This window comes from Capricornis sumatraensis, chromosome 10, assembly GCF_032405125.1.
Source record: "Capricornis sumatraensis isolate serow.1 chromosome 10, serow.2, whole genome shotgun sequence".
In the NCBI taxonomy this organism is placed as follows: domain Eukaryota; kingdom Metazoa; phylum Chordata; class Mammalia; order Artiodactyla; family Bovidae; genus Capricornis; species Capricornis sumatraensis.
The window spans coordinates 90,334,818-90,354,241 of record NC_091078.1 but is presented as its reverse complement, the minus strand read 5'-3'; the positions used below and the strand labels follow the sequence as shown (position 1 = coordinate 90,354,241).

Below are 19,424 nucleotides of genomic sequence, written 5' to 3'. Positions count from 1 at the left end.
TGGTTCTCCCACACACACAAAGAAGGCAGTATCACCTAATGGTTAGGAACACAGGCCCTGAGGCCACCCTGACTGTGACTCCCTGTAAGGCTCTGGACAGGGTAATCCACTTCCCTGTGACTCCATCTCTTCATCTGTAACAAGGAGAGATTAATAGGCTCTATTCCATTAGGTTGTTGTGAGGATTAAGTGAGTTTCTACATCTAAAGAGCTCAGAATAGTGCATGGCACATACCATAGGTGATTACTAAATGTCAGCCACATTGATGACAATGACCACAATCCACTTAATAAGTCAGTATCACAAAGCAGAGCTCAGACTGGTGTACTCAGCAGTAATAGGGCACAGCAACATCATGAGCATCAAGATCCAGGGCACTGAGACGTACACCATTTATGTAGTAGTATCGTGAAAGAGGAGAGTGAAAAAGTTGGCTTAAAGCTCAACATTCAGAAAACGAAGATCATGGCATCCGGTCCCATCACTTCATGGGAAATAGATGGGGAAACAGATGGGGAAACAGTGGAAACAGTGTCAGACTTTATTTTTGGGGGCTCCAAAATCACCGCAGATGGTGATTGCAGCCATGAAATTAAAAGACGCTTACTCCTTGGAAGGAAAGTTATGACCAACCTAGATAGCATATTCAAAAGCAGAGACTACTTTGCCAACAAAGGTCCGTCTAGTCAAGGCTATGGTTTTCCCAGTGGTCATGTATGGCTGCGAGAGTTGGACTGTGAAGAAAGCTGAGCACCAAAGAATTGATGCTTTTGAACTGTGGTGTTGGAGAAGACTCTTAAGAGTCCCTTGGACTGCAAGGAGATCCAACCAGTCCATTCTAAAGGAGATCAGCCCTGGTGTTCTTTGGAAGGAATGATGCTAAAGTTGAAACTCCAGTACTTTGGCCACCTCATGGGAAGAGTTGACTCATTGGAAAAGACTCTGATGCTGGGAGGGATTAGGGGAAGGAGGTAAAGGGGATGACAGAGGATGAGATGGCTGGATGACATCACCGACTCGATGGACGTGAGTCTGAGTGAACTCCGGGAGATGGTGATGGACAGGGAGGCCTGGTGTGCTGCAATTCCTGGGGTCACAAAGAGTTGGACATGACTGAGCAACTGAACTGAACTGATTGCCAGGAACACATAAGACCTTAGTCCAATCATGAGAAGACATCAGAAGGATCAGAATTGAGGAAAACTCAGCAAAATCACTGGTCAATACTCTTCAAGGGTACCAAGATCACAAAAAAACAGAATAATTAAGGAACTACTTCATATTGCAGGAGACCAAGGAGAAATAACTACGGGATCCACAAAAGGACGTTGGTAAAAAAAACAGGGTTCTTAGGTTGTTCCGTAATATTGTACCAAACTAGGCAGAAACAATTTCATGGTTCTAATACTTTTACTTAAGTTATATAAGATATTAACATTGGGGGAGGCTGGGTAAGGAATGAATGAAAACTACTATTTTTGCAAATTGTCTATCACTCTAACAGTAGTTCCAAATAAAAGTTGGTTCTCCACAAAAGACCACCAATGAAGCCTTATTCCAAAATCAATCCACAAATATTTATAGAGTTCTTATCATGTACCAAAGACAGAACTATTCATAGGTCCCATGGATGCACAGTGAAGTTGAGGGGGTTCTTCCCTTGGACATTTCCAGTAAACTGACACTTAATAATTTAACACATGCACAGGCAGGGACCCTAATTCAATGTAGAGTGAGAGGGAGTAAAAAGGACTTCTGGAAATGGTAACACCCAGGCTGAATAATGCAGGATCAATACAGGCTGGTCAGGTGAAGATGTAGGAGTAAGGGTGCCCCCAGTGTTCCTGAGACAGTAGGGTAGCCACACCCACAGAGGCACAGAGACCAGGGGCTGGCTATAGAGCAGAGTTTGAGGTGACTAGAAGGTCCAGGAGAAAGAAAGAGGAGATAAGACTGGAAAAGCAAGGCCTTGTGAGCCTAGCTCAGGAGCCTGTACTTTGTCCTCCTAGCAACAAAGGGTTCTTAAAGGACAGATAATCATTTTTCAAAGATGATCCTAACATCAGTGTGAAGAATTATAAGAGGTACAGAGCTGGGAAACTAGTTAAGAAGACCAGGCCAAAGGTAAGAGCAATGAAAATGAAAAAAACAAAAACAACAAGGACAGATCCAAGAGTTTGTAGAGAGATTAAACAGGATTTAGTGGCACCTTGGATACAAGGGTTATAGTAGGCAGAAAACTGGCTCCCCCACCCCACCCCCTGAAGAAGGCCAAGCCCTAATCTCCAAAACCTGCACATATTTTATCTTACATGGCAAGACAGACTTTGCAGACTTGAGATGAGAAGATGATCCTAGATTATCTGGGTGGGTCTAATGCAATCACAATGGTTCTTATAAGAGGAAGAACACAGTCAGAGGGAAGGAAACAGGACAACAGAAGCAGAAGTCACAGAAAGAGAGCCCTGAAGATGCAGGGAGACACCTGAAGATGGAGGAAGGGGCCGTGAGCCAAGGGTTGCAGCTAGCCTCTAGGAGCTGCAAAAGGCAAAAAAAGGAACTTCACCATAGAGCCTCCAGAAGGAGCACCTAGACTTTAACCCAATGAAAATGATTTCAGCTTTCTGACCCTCAGAACTGCATGAGAATTTATGCTGTAAACCACTAACTCTGTAGTAACTTATTATAGCAGCAACAGGAAACTGATACAGTACAGAGAAAGAAACTGATGATGGCTCCAGTATCTGGCTGGGGTTGGGAGCCACACCATGATGGCAGTCATTGAGACAGGCACACAGGAGGAAGACAAGAACAATTTCCAGCAAAGCTTAAGATGTCTCTTCAATGCACAAAATATTCATTTGCAAGTTATATATATAGCACTGGTACTTAGGAGACAGGTTCAGACTGGGGATCGAGTTTGCCATAAAGCTGGTATTCAGTATATGTTTAGTTAGGCCTACTGAATTTATCTTCTTTTAGTAAAAAAAGTTAGCTGCAGGAGTATTACCATTACTATTACAAAAGGTTGTGAAATACACTATGAAAAATAATTACTTCTACAGGCAAGAGTGGGATTGTGGAAAGAATTCTATTCAAATTCTGACTCTAACATGGCAACTATATTTCCATGAGAAAGTCACAACTTCTCTTGCCTCAGTTTCCTCATCTGTAAAACAGAGACTAATCCTAACCAGGATTAAATGTACAGAGTGGTGGGGACTTAGCTGAGTACCACATACATACAACTCATTAAAAATATTTTGATGCATCAAAAGAATTTTTGTCATCCCAAAAGATGTAACAATTTCTGTTTCATGTTTTCTCTCCCCAGGCATTTTCTGTTTACCTCAAACTTTTGGTCATCTACCATATTACATTCAAGATGTGTAAGACATGATCTCTGCTGACAAAGAGTGCATAGTCCTGGCAGGAGGCAGATGTGTCTCAATAATCATAAACCAACAGTCAGCGCCTACTGTGTGCCAACTGCTTGTGTTATTAAAAATGAATTAAGATGTGATTCCTGGTCTCAGGGAATGCACAGTCTTGAGAGGAGATATATATATATATATATATATATATATATATATATATATATATATATATATAAAAATGGTAAACTGTAAAAAAAACACACATTTACTGAGCACCTACTATGTGCCAGTCACTACATGGTAATTCATGTATCCTATGCATTATATTTAAGTTAATTTATTCAAGGTCTTCAAAGCAAGTGTTTACAATTATAAGCCACTTTACAACATTCTAAAACAATTACAAAGTGAAATCAGGATAGTAGAGCAAAGTGAAAGTCACACAGTCTTGTCCAACTCCTTGAGACCCCATGGACTATACAGTCCACGGAATTCTTCAGGCCAGAATACTGGAATGGGTAGCCTTTCCCCTCTCCAGGGGATCTTCCCAACCCAGGGGTCAAACCCAGGTCTCTCACATTGCAGGCGGATTCTTTACCAGCTGAGCCACAAAAAGTCACACTCAAACCTGCCCAGCTCAGTACAAATGCCTGTGCCCAAACAAGTGACCTATAAAATGCCACCAGGCAAGGTTTGATTCTTAAGAAAGAAAGAAATCAATGTTTTGAAAAGGGAGCATGGATTTGCTTTACAAGGAAACCAACTGATGCGAATGTAACTCTTATCCCCTCCTCACTTTTCCTCAAGGAAATATAAATGGCATTTGCTGAACCAAGCCCCGTGGAAAGTGCTTTACATAGTCACTTCTCTGGAGACCAAAGAATAAACTCACAGGTAGATGAAAAGGTTTTGTAGGAGGAGGAGAAAAGTGCTGATTAATTATATTAAATTAATTATATTTAATTAATTAATTATATTAAATTATATTATATCTTTATATTATATAATTATATTATATTATAATTAAATTAAATTAATTATATTAAAACTGCCAGAGGGCTCCTGTAAATTTCACTAGCATTCTTAGGTCTCTTGCAAAAGCGCATAACTGCCACTAGACAACAAAGTAGCAGACAACAAAGACAATTAACCCCATAAAATAACACAGATGAAAACACAAAGGGAAGAAAAGAAGTGAGGTCAAAATAAAAGAGAAAGAAATCAACCTATGAAGAGACAGGATAAGATTTTAAATGACGTCATAATAGAAACCAGATGAAAAACCTTAATGGAAATGCAAAGTTTCAAAGAAAACGAATCAGGGAGAAGGAGAGGAACTGGATGGGAAGAAACAACTAGAAGTTACTTCGACTTTATACAGAGCAGTAGATAATGGGGTCGCAAAGAGTCGGACACAACGGAGCGACTGAACTGAACTGAACTGAGATAACCCAATGATTCTCATTTCTGAGGTCAGGTCTCATGTGAGATCTTAGGCAAGTTACTTAGCTCTCCAGCACCCACACCTCACAGGGTAGCACTGAGGAGTAACTTAGCAAAGCACTGAGCTCTGGGCTGGCACCGAGAGAGGAGAGCCTTCCATATAACAGCAGTGGTGATGCCCATGATCATTAATGCTATTAACACCCTGCCAGGACCTCCCACAGATTTCTTGGAAGGCTGCTGTGATTTCAGAAAATGTGGTCATTTTGGACCATTCTCCTTCAGTTCTCTGTGCAAGTAGCACATCTCTGTTTGTAAGGCAACAAAGCAAGACACCAGCATGCAGAGATAGCTACAGCCTAGAAAAAAGGAAAAAGAGAATGCATTTTCCAAAAAGCTTTCCTGTTCTCTGGAGAACCCTGCGTCATCACAGGTCACAGTCCCCACTCAGCACAAGCATTCTCCAGTCTCCACTAGACTCCCATGATCACTCTGTAACAGTTGCTCAAAAAGCATCCTGAGGATACCTAATGAGGTTAGCACCTGGCAGATTTTTAAGGTGTCTCCAGTCACCAGTGTGGGATTGACAAGATTATTATAAAACATTAGGCAACATTCTTATAGTCAAAGCTTGAGTCCTTAAAATCATCTAATCCTTGACTTGCATCATGAAAGTACTGCAAAGAAACAATTGGCAGTAACACCACTGGGTATCACGAAGGTAAGGCAGAAGACCCACCCTAAGTGGGTATTACTTCTACTATTTAAGACACAATCAGGTTTTGTCTCTTCCTTGCTGTATGGACCCTGCCAGAATGACAAAGCTCTCCACCATCCTTTAAAAGAAAATCACCTTGCCTGCTATTTGGCCAAGCACAGAAAAAACAAAGCCTTAAAATAGATCATTTGTTTAAATCAGGATTAATCTTCAGCACATTTATAATGTGCACAGTATGATTCCACTTTTTGATTAACAAATAATATATGCAGAGATAGCTATTAAAAATCTCCAGAAGAGTATATGCATTAATTTTTAAACACAGCTTTCACTTAAAATTTTTCCACAGTTATATTATGATATCTTAATAAAAGTGTACATACTGTTAAGGGAGCTCTTGATTCCAGGTTTGAGTGATTGAACTGAAAAGAGGTTTTCTTTATAGCAACCGTTTAGAGAAATATGTTTAATTCATGCCAAGAAATATAAAAAGAAAGTGGCACTAATAAACCCCAAAGAAGTTAAAGTTGGACAGGCAGCTAATCTCTGTCAACCGGTTTCTGAATTTGAGCAGGAAACAGCAACCCACTCCAGTATTATTGCCTGGGAAATCCCATGGACAGAGGAACCATGGGGTCTCAAAGAGTCGGACACGACTTAGCGACTGTACAACAGGTTTCTGAATGGGGGATGCAACGGGTGTTGATCAGCATTTCCTATCTATATGACCACAGCCCCAGCATGCAGCATTTGGACAGCACAGAAACTCGGCTACACATCTGTGGAACTGTCTGTAAGAAGAGAACTTCCCACCATTAATACGTTTTTTAAAAACACGCTAACTGATTCATGCTGGAAGTCCAAATCCTCTCAAACTTCATTAAGTGATCAGACTGAGTTCAAAGATATATGCAGAATAAAGAGAAAAACTCAAGCCCAGAGAAAACTGGGGAAAGCAGGAAGGTTAGTTAACAAAATTCTACAGTCTGAACAAAGTTTTACAGTCAGGAAGAGGGTAAACCAGAAGACTTGGTTAAGTGGGTCAAAAAATAAATATTTCAGTTGCATAAAAAGCCAAATTTGAGTTCAGATTTTTAGTGTGATATGCATAAATACTGCTATTTTAAAATTTGCCTTTACTTGAGATTTACTGGGACTCTGCCTGAGGCAAGATATTTTAATAGTAATAATAAAACGCTAAATAGTACTTACAGCAAAGCATGTGTGGCCATGATGTTTTAAAGAGGAGAAAGAAAAGGTAATTCTGAACATCTGTATTACATTTCCACGTGATAAAACCACCACACTTCAAAATTGTTCTGAAGTTTGGTGGAGCTGGAGTGGGGGTAGGGGTGGACAGTGGTTCATGCAGAGGAATGTTTATTTAAAAAACAGAAAGGGAGACTCATAGGCCATTTGGGGGAAAGCAAAGACGGCAACATTTATTGTAAAATAGAACTGCCAATTAATAGTGAGAGTTCAGTAGTCAAAAAGTGAGGTCATGTGTCTTCTCAGATACATCTTTATTACCTTCTGAGAATGAAATGTCTCTAATTTGCACAAAGTCCCAACCTTTCCAGGTAACATCTCAGACCAAACACTGCCCCCAGCTCCTTGCTTAAGATTTCTCTGCTGCCTTTTCTCAGATGGAAGGAGAGAGGGGAATCAGAGAACACTTCATTCTTTCTCTCCTATACACACACACACACAAACACACCTTTGTGTTTTTTCAGGCTTAAACTCCCACCTCCCCTCAGCACTTATGTTTCCTAGTTGTTTCCCCTGAGGTCAGTCTTTGGGTCAAGAAATATCTTGATCTGGGTTGCCCTTCCTCAGTGAAAAAGAATTTCAAACAGGTGGGGCTGAGAATTACTGTATTTGCCATGTCCACAGGCTAACTACCAGAAGGAGGCGTCAATCACTCTACACCAGAGTTCACAACCCAGGTGACTTTGGTCCCCAGAGGATATTTTACAATGTGTGGGGCTGTTTTTAATTGTCACAACTGGGAAAAGGGGAAAGGTACTACTTGCACGTCTTGGATATAGGTCTAGAATACTGTTAAATACCCTAAAATTGTACAGGACTGTCCCCACCACAAAATATTATCCTCCTCCAAGTCAACAGCACTAAAACTGAGAAACCCTGGCCTATACCAATGAAGCAAAATTCCATTAATAGGCAGAGTCCTCTCTCATCACTAAAAATGCTCAAACAACTGGCAACCCAATTCACACACCCAAACATCACCAAAAGAGACCTGATTGCCCTGGGGGCTGAAGGAAGGACCAGGGACAGTAAGGAGATTTCTCAGGTGCCATTCTGATCAAGTCCTAGGCGTCACCTAAATACAAATACTTCCTGTAGGAAAACCTAGCAATTATGGTGCAAGTGTGCTATCTTCTGACTCTTTGTGACCCCATGAACTCTAGTCCACCAGGCTCCTCTGTCCATGGAATTTCCCAGGCAACAGTAGTGGACTGGGTTGCCACTTCCTCCTCCAGGGGCCCCTCTGGGGGCCCCTCCCAACCCAGGGATCAAACGCACGTCTCTTGCAGCGGCAGGTAGGTTCTTTACCACTTGGGCCACCTGGGAAGCCCAAGCAATTCTACAGCACATCAAAAACTACTGTAAGTAAATACTTTTTAACACAATCTGTATACACATGGGCACTTTGTTTTTCATGCTAGTTCCTTCAAAGCAGCAATAGACTTTTAACCACTAATTGCATAAGCCTAAAAAAATATCAATAAACACACTATTTTTAAAAATATTTTTAAGAGAAGGACAAACTGGAAGCCTGTGCTTTAGTTGAGTCAGAAATTCCTAATTCTAATGGAGTTTCAATGGCAATCTCCATTTCTCTGGTACTTTCTAGGTTATTGAATACTTCACACAGTCCCTTTTTAATCCACACAAGTTACCTTAGCAACACCCACCATTACTAAAAGAGCTGCACATTTTTGTGATAACTGGCAGTATGCAATGTACTATAATTCTGGAGATCAAAATCACCAATCTAATCATTATAAAAGAAAAAATGTACAGAAATGAAAAAAATCTTGTCTTCCCATTTTAAAAAAACTCAAAAGTTATACATAAAAGTAGTAAGATTTTTACACTCTACATACTATTAATGCACATATTTTTTAACCAAATATCTTGTTTCAAAATCTGTTTACCTATTATAGAAATTAGGAATCTCCACCTTTTTTTCTGAAGCTGAAGCTCCAATATTGTGGCCACCTAATGTGAACAGCCAACTCATTTGAAAAGACTGATGCTGTGAAAGATTGAGGGCAAGAGGAGAAGGAAGCAACAGGATGAGATGGTTGGATGGAATCACTGACTCAATGGACATAAGTTTGAGCAAACTCAGGGAGACACTGAAGGACAAGGAAGCCTGGAATGCTGCAGCTCATGGGTTGAAGGAGTCGGACATGACTTTCTCAACTGAACAATAACCACAACACTTTTTCTTAAAGGGCCAACCAGTTAATATTTCAGGCTTTCAGGGTCACAGGCAAAATAGAGGATATTACACAGGTACTTATATAACCATTTCAAATGTAAACAGGTAAAACCACTCTTAGCTCCCATGCCATAAAAAGCAGGTGGTTGGCCACATCTGTGCCACACAGTATAACTTGCAACTCTTATTCTAAGTAAATAGTGATTCTTTATCACTATAAGGTCTCACTCATCTTTTTTCTTTTTCTACAAACAGTTCATATATAATTATATTTTTGCTTTAGTAAGGAGGGTTTATTTCATTCTTTACAACTGCTATAAGCCACTCAGAGGAATCAACCAGCAACCAATCTCACTGCCTTCTTTAACATTCTATCCAAAGCATTTAAGGCATCCTTCAACCTGTACACCAAACAGGAAACACAAATAAAGCTATCCCTTTCAACAGAAACAGGTGGATAGGAAAGTAGTTTTGCTTCACCAAATCTATCGAAGTAGAAGAGCAATGAAATGGGGCACTTATTAGGAGGTTGTAAATGCCATTTTAATGCCTCACAATTGACAAAGAAAGAAACCCACAATACCTAATAAAAACTAGATAAAAAGTAAAGTCAGTTTGAAGAGGGAAAGTGTTTCTTTTAGGCAATGAGGTAATGATAATACAAAAAAGTTGAAAAAGAAGGCTAACTTTGAACAGATGAAATGGGAAGGTCTAATTCTAAGCACCCCCCATTTTCCCTTATTCTCCGCCATAAAAATCCACCTCTTCCCTGGGAATTCATGGAGCACCTACATGTGTAGTACCATGCTTATCTTAAGCAAGTACTTTCATTTTCATGAGCCACAAATGGACTGAAGAGGCCTAGCCCTGGTGGTACCTCCTACATGACACTGTCTTATCTTCTGCTTACTGACCCCATGGATTTACAATCCCCAATTCAACAGGACCTGATAAGATGTAGCTAAGGGGGGGCGGGGCGGGGGGGGAAGAGCACAAGCATTTTGTTTTTGTTTTTTTTTCCTTTTTCACCTTTACAGAGAAAATATCCCTGAGCAAGAAGTCAGAAGATGAGGATCCTAGTCTCCAGTCTCTTCAGAGACTTCAGGGTGAAATCCCTGGCAGCAACCAGGAGTGGTTAGGGACAGATGCCCGGAACCAGAAGGCCCAGTTTTTAATTTTAGGCCCATCACTACTTGCTCTGAGAACCTGGAAGAGACACACCACCCATTTGGGCCTTGGCCTTCTCATCTGAGAGGCAGGAAACCGACACCTACCCGGGAGTATTGTTGGGAGGCACAAATGGCACTCCTTGAAAAGTGATTAGCTTATGAGTGCTCAGTGAATGTTACCTGTCATCTCTGAGCCTCAGTTTCCTCAGAGGGTTACCAGGTACATCAGAGGAAATCATTAAAATGGAATATGTTCCACAAACTATGAAGCCTCGCCCACATATAAGGTATTAGCTACTATTCCCATCCAAGACACACAGGACTTTGTTACAGCTGAGCAACTTCCCACTGTTGCAATTTGAGATACACACTCAAATATCTGCAGTACTGCTGCTTTGAGAACTTTCTCACCAGTGAGGTTTTATTTGTGGTACACTGTTTCACCAAATGATGACAATAAACCATTAGGTCAGCTGCCACAAAAATACATTTCAAAAAGCAGTCACACACAAGGTAGAGCAAGAGGACAGGGCAATGAAGACAGTAACCAGCATCTCTCCCAGCAAAATGTCCTCACTTCTCCCCACTACCTTACCACATGCTCTCTACCCTGCCACTTTCTCTTCTCAGCGGGTTGCAATATGCCTTGTGCCTAATGACTCCTTGGGGCTCCACAAGTCTCCGTTACTGTAAAAAGCAACAAATTACACTCATTAAAATCAATATGGGGTAAAGCCTCGACCATTTCAAATTAGCATGCAGTGTTCAAATTTAAAGAATGTATTAGAATTTAAAGACAAGGCAAATGCTGCTCAACAGAAGTGAGCACATTCCCTATGTCATCAGAAATGTGAGGATAAAAGTTATGAAACCCTGCTTTCGGATGTGTTGTTAGCAAGGTCCAGAAAGAGTGCTTTTCTGCAAAGATTCTTCATTGGGATCTATCCTGATTTAAATGCCTGGAGAAAACAGAACTCAGTGAGAACAAAGGAAATCTGTATCAAGTAGGCATCAGCCAATGAAAAGTCCATGTAATCTCAAAAGATACCATATTCAAAATTAAGTGCTTTTTTGAGAAAAGAAACATGAAGTTCCTAGAGTCTTCTCCTAAGTAATAATAATAGTAAGTGACAATGCAGCCTTCAGAACAATCATACAAACTGGGAGCTCAGTGGTCACAGATAATGAAGTATGTATGAAAGCAACTACAATAAAATGTGACCAGGAGTCAGAAGTACCTTGTGCATCTGGGGCAGAACTTCACGATCATTTCCTCAGTCACATTCTTGTCCTTGGTTGGACAGCTCCACCAGGATGCCATCAAACTCTTATACCCAAAGTCTCTTCTCAGCCCCAGCTCCTCCTACTGACCATTCTCTCCTGCTATCTGGCCCACCACCTGCCTACACCAAGGCCCACAGTGGTTATCTGTTCCTCACACTCCTAGTACTCAGTTCCTGAGTTTCAAAGTCCTGCCTGCAGATGGGGATGACCTTGACCTTCAACTTCTTGGCCACCACCAGGATCCAGATTCTTGGTCATCTGAATGACAGTATCCTTCTAACTTATCTCCATCTCTTTATTCTCTCCCTATCTAATCCACTATCAGTTAGCACTTAATCTTTTTTGATCATGCCATTCTCCAGGGACAATGTTTCCAAGGCTGCCCAGAGCCTACCAGGTAAAGACTAACTTCCTGTGTCACATACTCAGAGCCCTCAGTGACATGACCTCAAACCTCCTGTTCAGTTTTATTTCCTTTCCCTCCTGACAGAGGGAGTTTCAGCTACTCCAAACTCCATGTACCCCAAGCCGTCCTCTAATGCTTGGCTCAGCTATCTCTTCTCCAACCATCCTTCTCCACCACACAGGTGTGGTGAAATTCTTCCAGCTCTGCCATGGATGAAGCCAGCTGTCAGCTCTCCTACCCCTAAGCTGCACAGCATTTAAATGCCATTCAAGATCCTCCTGATGCACTAGCCCAAGAAGCAGTAGTGTATTGCGGTGACAGATGTAGATTCTGGAACTAAATTTCCCAGGTTCTGATCTTGGCTCCAACACTTACCTATGACAAGGTACAATTACTTAACCTCTTTGTGCCTCAGCTTCCTTATCTGTATAATGAGGATTATGACGAGTTTTCCCTTAGTAAAGCCCCTGGCACAGAATAAACTTCAATCAAGTGTGAGCTGTTTCTTACTTCCCATCTGAATCCCTGACATACCTGCCATGGATGCTCCCACAGCATCCTGCATATGGATGTTCAAAACGTGCCCAATGATATGCAACACACTTTGAAAAAACTAAAACTTCCAGTTAAGACTACCCTCAAAACTATTGCTCTATTCCAAACACAGAGCAACAATAGAGAAAACAAAAGAATATGACACTTGTACAATCATTATAAACTTTGCCAGTACTGACAAAATAAACCACAGAGCAACTCTCATGGTATTAAACTATTTTTTACTCTTCCAAATATTTACTGAGCATCTTGCAGGCAATATTTGAGGCCTGGAAATACTGGTGGAATGTATTGGTTAGGTTAAAAAGTACTTTATTAAAATCACTATTGTTAGGTTCTGTATACACACACACACACACACACACACACACACACATATATATATATATATATATATAACTCTTGCACAAAAAAATGTAAAATATTCTGTTTATGTGGTCACTTGTGTTTGGGAATACTTTCTGTGATAAGTTTTCTTGGTAGAAATAGAATGTATAATCTGTAGAGTCAGAATTAGAAATGCCTGCAACAGCAAAATCGTGGCTCAGCCAGCCCAACTGGAGACAAGTGCGTATTAAAGAGAAGGAGGCCATATGGTGTTGAGAGAGGAGGGACTAGGGTGGAGATTAGAAGTTTCGGCGATGATTATATAGGGGAGGTTTGAGCTGTTAATAAAAGGTTTATGAGCTCAAGAACTTCTAGGTCAGACTTTGCCTTGGTGGATTCCTGCTGGCCTAGGGACAACTTGGATAAATAAATGAAGAGACCAAGAATTCATGTTGCCTTGCCCTCTTCCTCCCTGCACCCCTCCCCCAAGAGCATGGAGGGAAGCCCAGGCCCAGTGTCCTGAGGGCTTTTCTTGTCTTGGGTTAGTAGCAACTGTGGTCCCCAACGACTTCAGTGTTCCACCTTGCTTTCAAAGACAGGCAAGCTGCCCAAGGGTTTTAGTATAGGAAATCAACAAGCATGGCAGCAGAACATATATCCCTTCCCTTCAAACATCTTGGAGTACAATTAAACTAAAGACTCCTAACTCTCTCTTAAGGATCAGCCAAGAAAACATTAAGGAGTGTGAATATAGGAGGATCCTAGCACATAAACCCGCTTTTTCTTTAATGAGATCAGTAGTATTTTGGGTATTTGATTACTAAAACCTTCATATGGAACAGTATGTTCTCTGTGGAAAAAGCTAGAGAACAAGGTAAACTATTACTACATCAAACAATGTCTTATCAAATCAACCTGTATCCAAAAGCATCAGAGGACACTAGTGAGTAATGCTTGTATTTGAGCCAATACTTCAGCTCACATTAGCCTGTCGGTTGTAGTTCTTGGGCAATGGTTCTGGTCTTCCAAATAAGCTGAGATCATAATCTTTGTGTTGTTGTTTCCTGCCAGGCAAAGAAGTGGTTTCACCCTCAGCCTTTTCCAGACCACCGAAAGACAACGAGACACTAAAGCAACCTGACTCTGCCCATGTGCGACTCCTGCCAATTCTAAATCTCCCGAAACAATAGGCTAAACAAGGCCAGTATTCTAGGAGATGAGGTTTATATGAGGTCCAACACCTCTGCCTGAGAATGAATCATAAAACCACTAACACTCCATTCCCCAGCATTACACCATTCAGCCCCAACTGGGTTGAATCGTGCAACATGAAAAGGGAATCGGGAACACACTGAACTTAAAATCTCAAGTACATTTTAAATCCTGTTTCAGATTCATTTAAATTAACAGAGGTCAGGCGACTTCTTTTTTCAAGTTGGGTTATTCCTACTGGTTTAATACCAAAACGAGTTAGCCATATTTTTCCACTAAAAAAAAAATAAAATAAATACCCTGACAGGGGAACAAACATTCTAAAACTCAGTAGAGATTGTGGGAACAGCTTACAACAAACTCTGCCTTCTAGAATAACCGATGGAGGAAATTAACCAGTTTTTTGGTCGTGGGAAACTATATGTATATTATTACATATTTTATAGGTCACAAATTAAAAGCACAATTTGTATTTTCTAGCGCAGTGTTTTTCCAAACTGTTTTACAAAGAACAACAGTGTAACAAGAGAAAAGCAAATCAAGTCAATTTGAGAGGCTCTACTCTACCTTCCCCAGTCCTCTTCTTGGAAATCATTGCTGTAAGCTCTACAAAATTCAACATTTTCCCAAGTTCATTTAGCCCTGCAGTCCTTTTCCCCTCAAAACATATATCAATAGTCCACAAAATGGCCGTACTGTGGAGGGTACTTTCGAAAAGATTCTTCTAGAACAGGAATATAAGAAATGGTGTAAGAGCTGAGACTCTGGAGGCAGCCTAACTCAAATATCAGCTTGTTAGCTGTGGGACCTTGGGCTAGACTTTTTATGTCACTTGTTCTTCCGTTTCCCCAGGCAAAAATGGGAAAGCAGAAAATGGCCATACCTCCTAGACATGGGCCTTGCCATCTAACTGGAACAGTTTTCTGAGAGCCTTACATGGCTGCTTCTTTTTGTCACTGAAGTTCACAATGTCACCTCCTCCAACAAGCCCTCCCTGACTATCCAGTATGAAGTTGACCCCACTCAGCGCCCTAGTACTTCACCCTCTTCTTTTCCTCCTGATATTTTCTGTTTAACTGTTTTTTAAACTGCTGTTTCACCCCAATAAAATATTATCACCATGAAGTCAAGTTTTATCAGTTAACATTACTCTATCCCCAAACAGATCTTCAATAAGCAGTCACAAAATGGATGGGTGGGTGGATGAATAGATGAATGAACAAATCAGGTGGTTGTGAGAATTAATTGTGAATCAAGGTCGAACATTCTTCACAGTGCCCAAAACATACGCATCTATCCAGATGTTGCTATAAGAACATGTGATGAACCATGAGTGGTTAATGGATTCATAATTATAATTCTCACACTATTTAACTTACCTCTTCCTGCTGTATAGTAGGTAAACATTTCATGGCATTTATTCAGAGGTGTGTTGGTAAATAGGCTCTCAGGGATGGCGCCAAAGGGGCAGTAGACCCTGAGAGTAGCATTTGCTGACTTCCATGGCGTCAATATTCCCACCAAAACCAATTTCAAACTATCAAAATTACTGGAAATATACTAAATGGCTCTCAGAAGCCGGTAACCTCTTTCTCTTGGGAAAAGTCCTTTCAGGCCTCAAAATCTTATTCAACTCCAAGTTTTAAATGAGAATTTTTTTTTAACAGACACCTTTTTCACATTCTCCATTCTTGATGAGCCAAGATAAGGGTTATCCACTGACTTTGGTCTGACGCTCAAGGAAAACAGTTGGATGTGTTGCCTGCATTTTCTGTATCACTCCCTGTGAGCTTTTGGACGAATGTTTAAGGTTTTAAGCATGACATATATTCATGCCAGATCATTACAAGGACCAACTAATCCCATAAAACATAAATCAAATGGTGTTTAGATTCATTTAAATGAAGATATCCTAAAAGAATCAAGCCACCATCAAGGCACCATTAAATACTACCAATGAGCAGAATCTGTCAAGAGAAGACTGACTACCTGATCCCAAGATCCCAACATGGTCAATGATGCAGACGGGGATTTCTCCGGTATCACAGCCTTGCTGTACAGGAAATATGACCCCCTGGCACCCAAAATAAAGCAGCAGCTTTTTTAAACTATAGCAATCTACTAATCTTTTCAAGGTCATCAGCAAAGACCCTGATGCTGGAAAAAACTGAAGGCAGGAGGAGAAGGGGATGACAGAGGACAAGATGGTTGGATGGCATCACCAACTCAATGGACATGAGTTTGCACAAGCTTTGGGAGTTGGTGAAGGACAGGGAGCTGGCAGGCTGCAGTCCATGGGGTCTCAAAGAGTCAGACACGACTGAGCAACTATACAACAACAATCTACCAACCACAGTTTGGAGATAACACAATCAAAATTTCAAAATCCACAGACATTCTACATGAAATAACATGGCAGTAATCACTGCTTCTCCTCTATAAATGAAATGGAAGGTCTATAGTGTAAGCCAGGAAGAGATTCTTTACACAGTAATAGATAGCTAATACAGTGGAGCAGAAACTAATTCACCCAAAATTCAGCAGCTTAAAAACATACATTTATTATCTCACAGTTTATGTGGAACAGGAATTTGACCACATCTCAGCTGAGTCTCTCAGAAAGTTGCAATCAAGTTGTCAGCCTGTTATCTCATTGAAAGAATCAACTGGAGGAGATCCACTTCCAAGCTTACTAAGTGATGGCTGGCATTTCTCAGTTCTTTGTGGCTTTCGAGTGAGGGTCTCAATTCCTTACTGGGTGTCAGCTGGAGACTACCTGGAGATTCCTTACCACACAAGCCTCTGCCACATGGCAACTTGCTTCAAAATGTCACGCAAGTGTATGTTCCTCAGTTCTTTGTCTTGTTACAACAAAGATTTGGAATAACAGACATTAAAGCCCCCTCGGCGTGTCATAGCTCTCAGATCTTGGATAGACCGTGTTATAGCCCTCAGGTCTCGAATGGACCATGTTATAGCTCTTAGACAAATCAGTGTTACAGCTCTATTTTATTTAGAAGTTAGCAGGTAAATCCATCTTCGAGGCGTGAGGCCACGTCAATCCAAAGACACAAGGAGAAGAGCGCCCCAACGCACAGGTGAGAGAGAGCGCTAGCTTTGGCTCCTCTATTTATATGTTTATCTCTCCCTGGGCCTGTCCTGTGTAAATTGGACCAGCCAGGAGTGTTGTTTGTTTTACCTGAGGTCCTCACTCCGGTCCTCAGACCTTCTTTTGTTCTATTTTCGCGGGCTTTTCCCTTCCTTGTCCTTTAGCCACCGCCATTTTGGACTCCTTTTCCCTATTCTACCTCCCTAACAAAAGCATGCCAGCTGAGATGGCAACAGACTGCACGAACAACATGGAAGGAAGAGTCTTACTAGTAATCTATTAATCTAGTAATTACTAGTAATCTAATCATGGAAGTAATATTGGCATCCCACTACCTTTTTCATTCCATTGTTTAGGATCAAGTCACTAAGTTCAGCCTAAACTCAAAGGGAGGAGATTACATAAAGATATGAATTCCAATAGGTATGGATATAGGGGCCATCTTAGAAGTCTTCCCACCACATTCACACTCTTGGAATATGAATGGGAAGACCAAGCCCAACAAAACATATCTTTAAGTATCTAATGTGAAGCCAAGCTATCTGACTTCCCAAACATGTAGCTAGGGTCTCATGAGAACAAAACCGAGGAGAGTAAGCATAGAGGATATTAAATCCAAAGACACAAAAGTCTACTCAAATGTTGTAAGCAAATACAATCTAATATCAGAGAAAACCACTGGGAGCAGCTGCATTACCAAGTTCCAACATGAAACCCATGCTTTCTGAGCAATCAAACAAATGACTCACTGGAAGGACTGCCCATCCAGAAAGATACATAATGCCAAGAAATCTAGTTTGGTTTGAAAACAAATGTCTTTTTGAATTTTTATTTATGGCTGCAGAATATTTTGAAAATATACTTAATGCCATTTCACTGCTTCCTGTTTTCTGTGAGATGTGTGTCACAGCATTTTATTTTGCCTACATGGTACTTTTGAGATTCACATCCATCACAGTATCAAGGAATTGCTATAAAAATGTCAAACCTTGGAGGTCACCCACATTCTTTCTAAGATCTATCCAACTGCATATTCTCAGATATCGGAGCATCCCAATATTCAATGGTAGTGGCAAGCCAACAAGGCTGCCTCTGATAAACTTCAAATGATTTAATTCACCAAGTGCAAAATGGACACTCAGAAAACCAGGAACACTCTGTCCTACATGAATGTAAATGTAGGCAAAGATTAAACGTTCAAAATTGGTATGCACATTTTTCCATTGTTTCCAGAAATATCCTTAGGCTTTACTTTCTAACAATCCCACACCAAATTTAGCTATGAAGCATTTAAGTTCATTGTTTTGCTAATCACCTATTCATTTTGCTCCTTTAAAAAGAGGATATTTAATAAATATCTAAACCTTAAACACTACTGTATTTAAAAGACCCTGAAACAATGGCCATCTGTACGAAAGCAACCGTAAATGACCTTGATGTGTGCTGCACACACTTGGATCCTGAATACGTGTTGAATAATAATGGAACACACGTGTAGTAGGCAAAGGGGGGAAAAAAAAGACTAATGCTAAATTCCAGTTTAAAGGTGATAACTAGACAGGAAGGTTATAAAACAGATGACAAGGGGAATTTTGTCAAGGCTATAGATAATGTCCAACTTCTGATAATAACTTGGTAACATATTTGACACATTTTAACTTGTAAAATATAACTTTAGAGAAATAAACTGAATGTCCTTACCTCTCTAAGATGTATGTTTTCCTTCTCTTTCTGGTCTAAAATCACTTCCAAGTGGCTGACTTGAGACTCAGCCTCTGCCATCCGACGTGTCCGTTCATTGTCATCCTCAAGACTTTTGGACGGCAAACCTTTACTCTGCAACATCTCAAGAAGCTTTTTAATTGACTCGTCTCGGGCATTGAGGGTCTGTTTCTGTGTTTCAATTCTCAGCTCCATTTCCTCCAAGGTCTTCCTCAACAGGAAGAGCTCCTTAGCCTGTCTGTCATGCTCAGCTTGGAGCCGCCGAAAGTTCTCCTCCGTCAGTTCAATGGTGAAGTGCTCTGCTCCTCGGTTGCCACTCTCTTGCTGCAGGAGGTGGTTGAGGTCTCTCTGGGTTCGCAGCTCATCTTGAAGGGCCTGGATTGTCAACTGAAGGTGCTATGATGAGAAAGACGGAGCAAGAGAGGAGAAAGAAGAGGGAAAAAAGTCAGTGAACATGCCAAACGCTATTTACTGCTATCACACTATGAAGATGGAATGTTAATCATGAGGTCCAGAGGGGCCAGCTGTTAGGTTCTCCAAGGTGACTTCAGAAGCAAGGGACAGCACATGGAGAAGGGGAGTTAATTCAATGATGCTTTCTGAATGTCTTAAGAGAAAGGTACACATAC

General features: G+C 40.8%; 1 protein-coding gene across 1 annotated transcript in view; it reads right to left on the bottom strand.

Annotated features, from left to right (window-relative positions):
• Positions 1–19,424, bottom strand: part of ERC2 (ELKS/RAB6-interacting/CAST family member 2) — a 773,878-nt gene that overhangs the window by 613,470 nt on the left and 140,984 nt on the right. Inside the window, exon 2 of the mRNA XM_068983117.1 lies at positions 18,775–19,191. Coding sequence (XP_068839218.1) covers positions 18,775–19,191 — 417 coding nt within the window. The remainder of the gene's footprint in view (positions 1–18,774; positions 19,192–19,424) is intronic.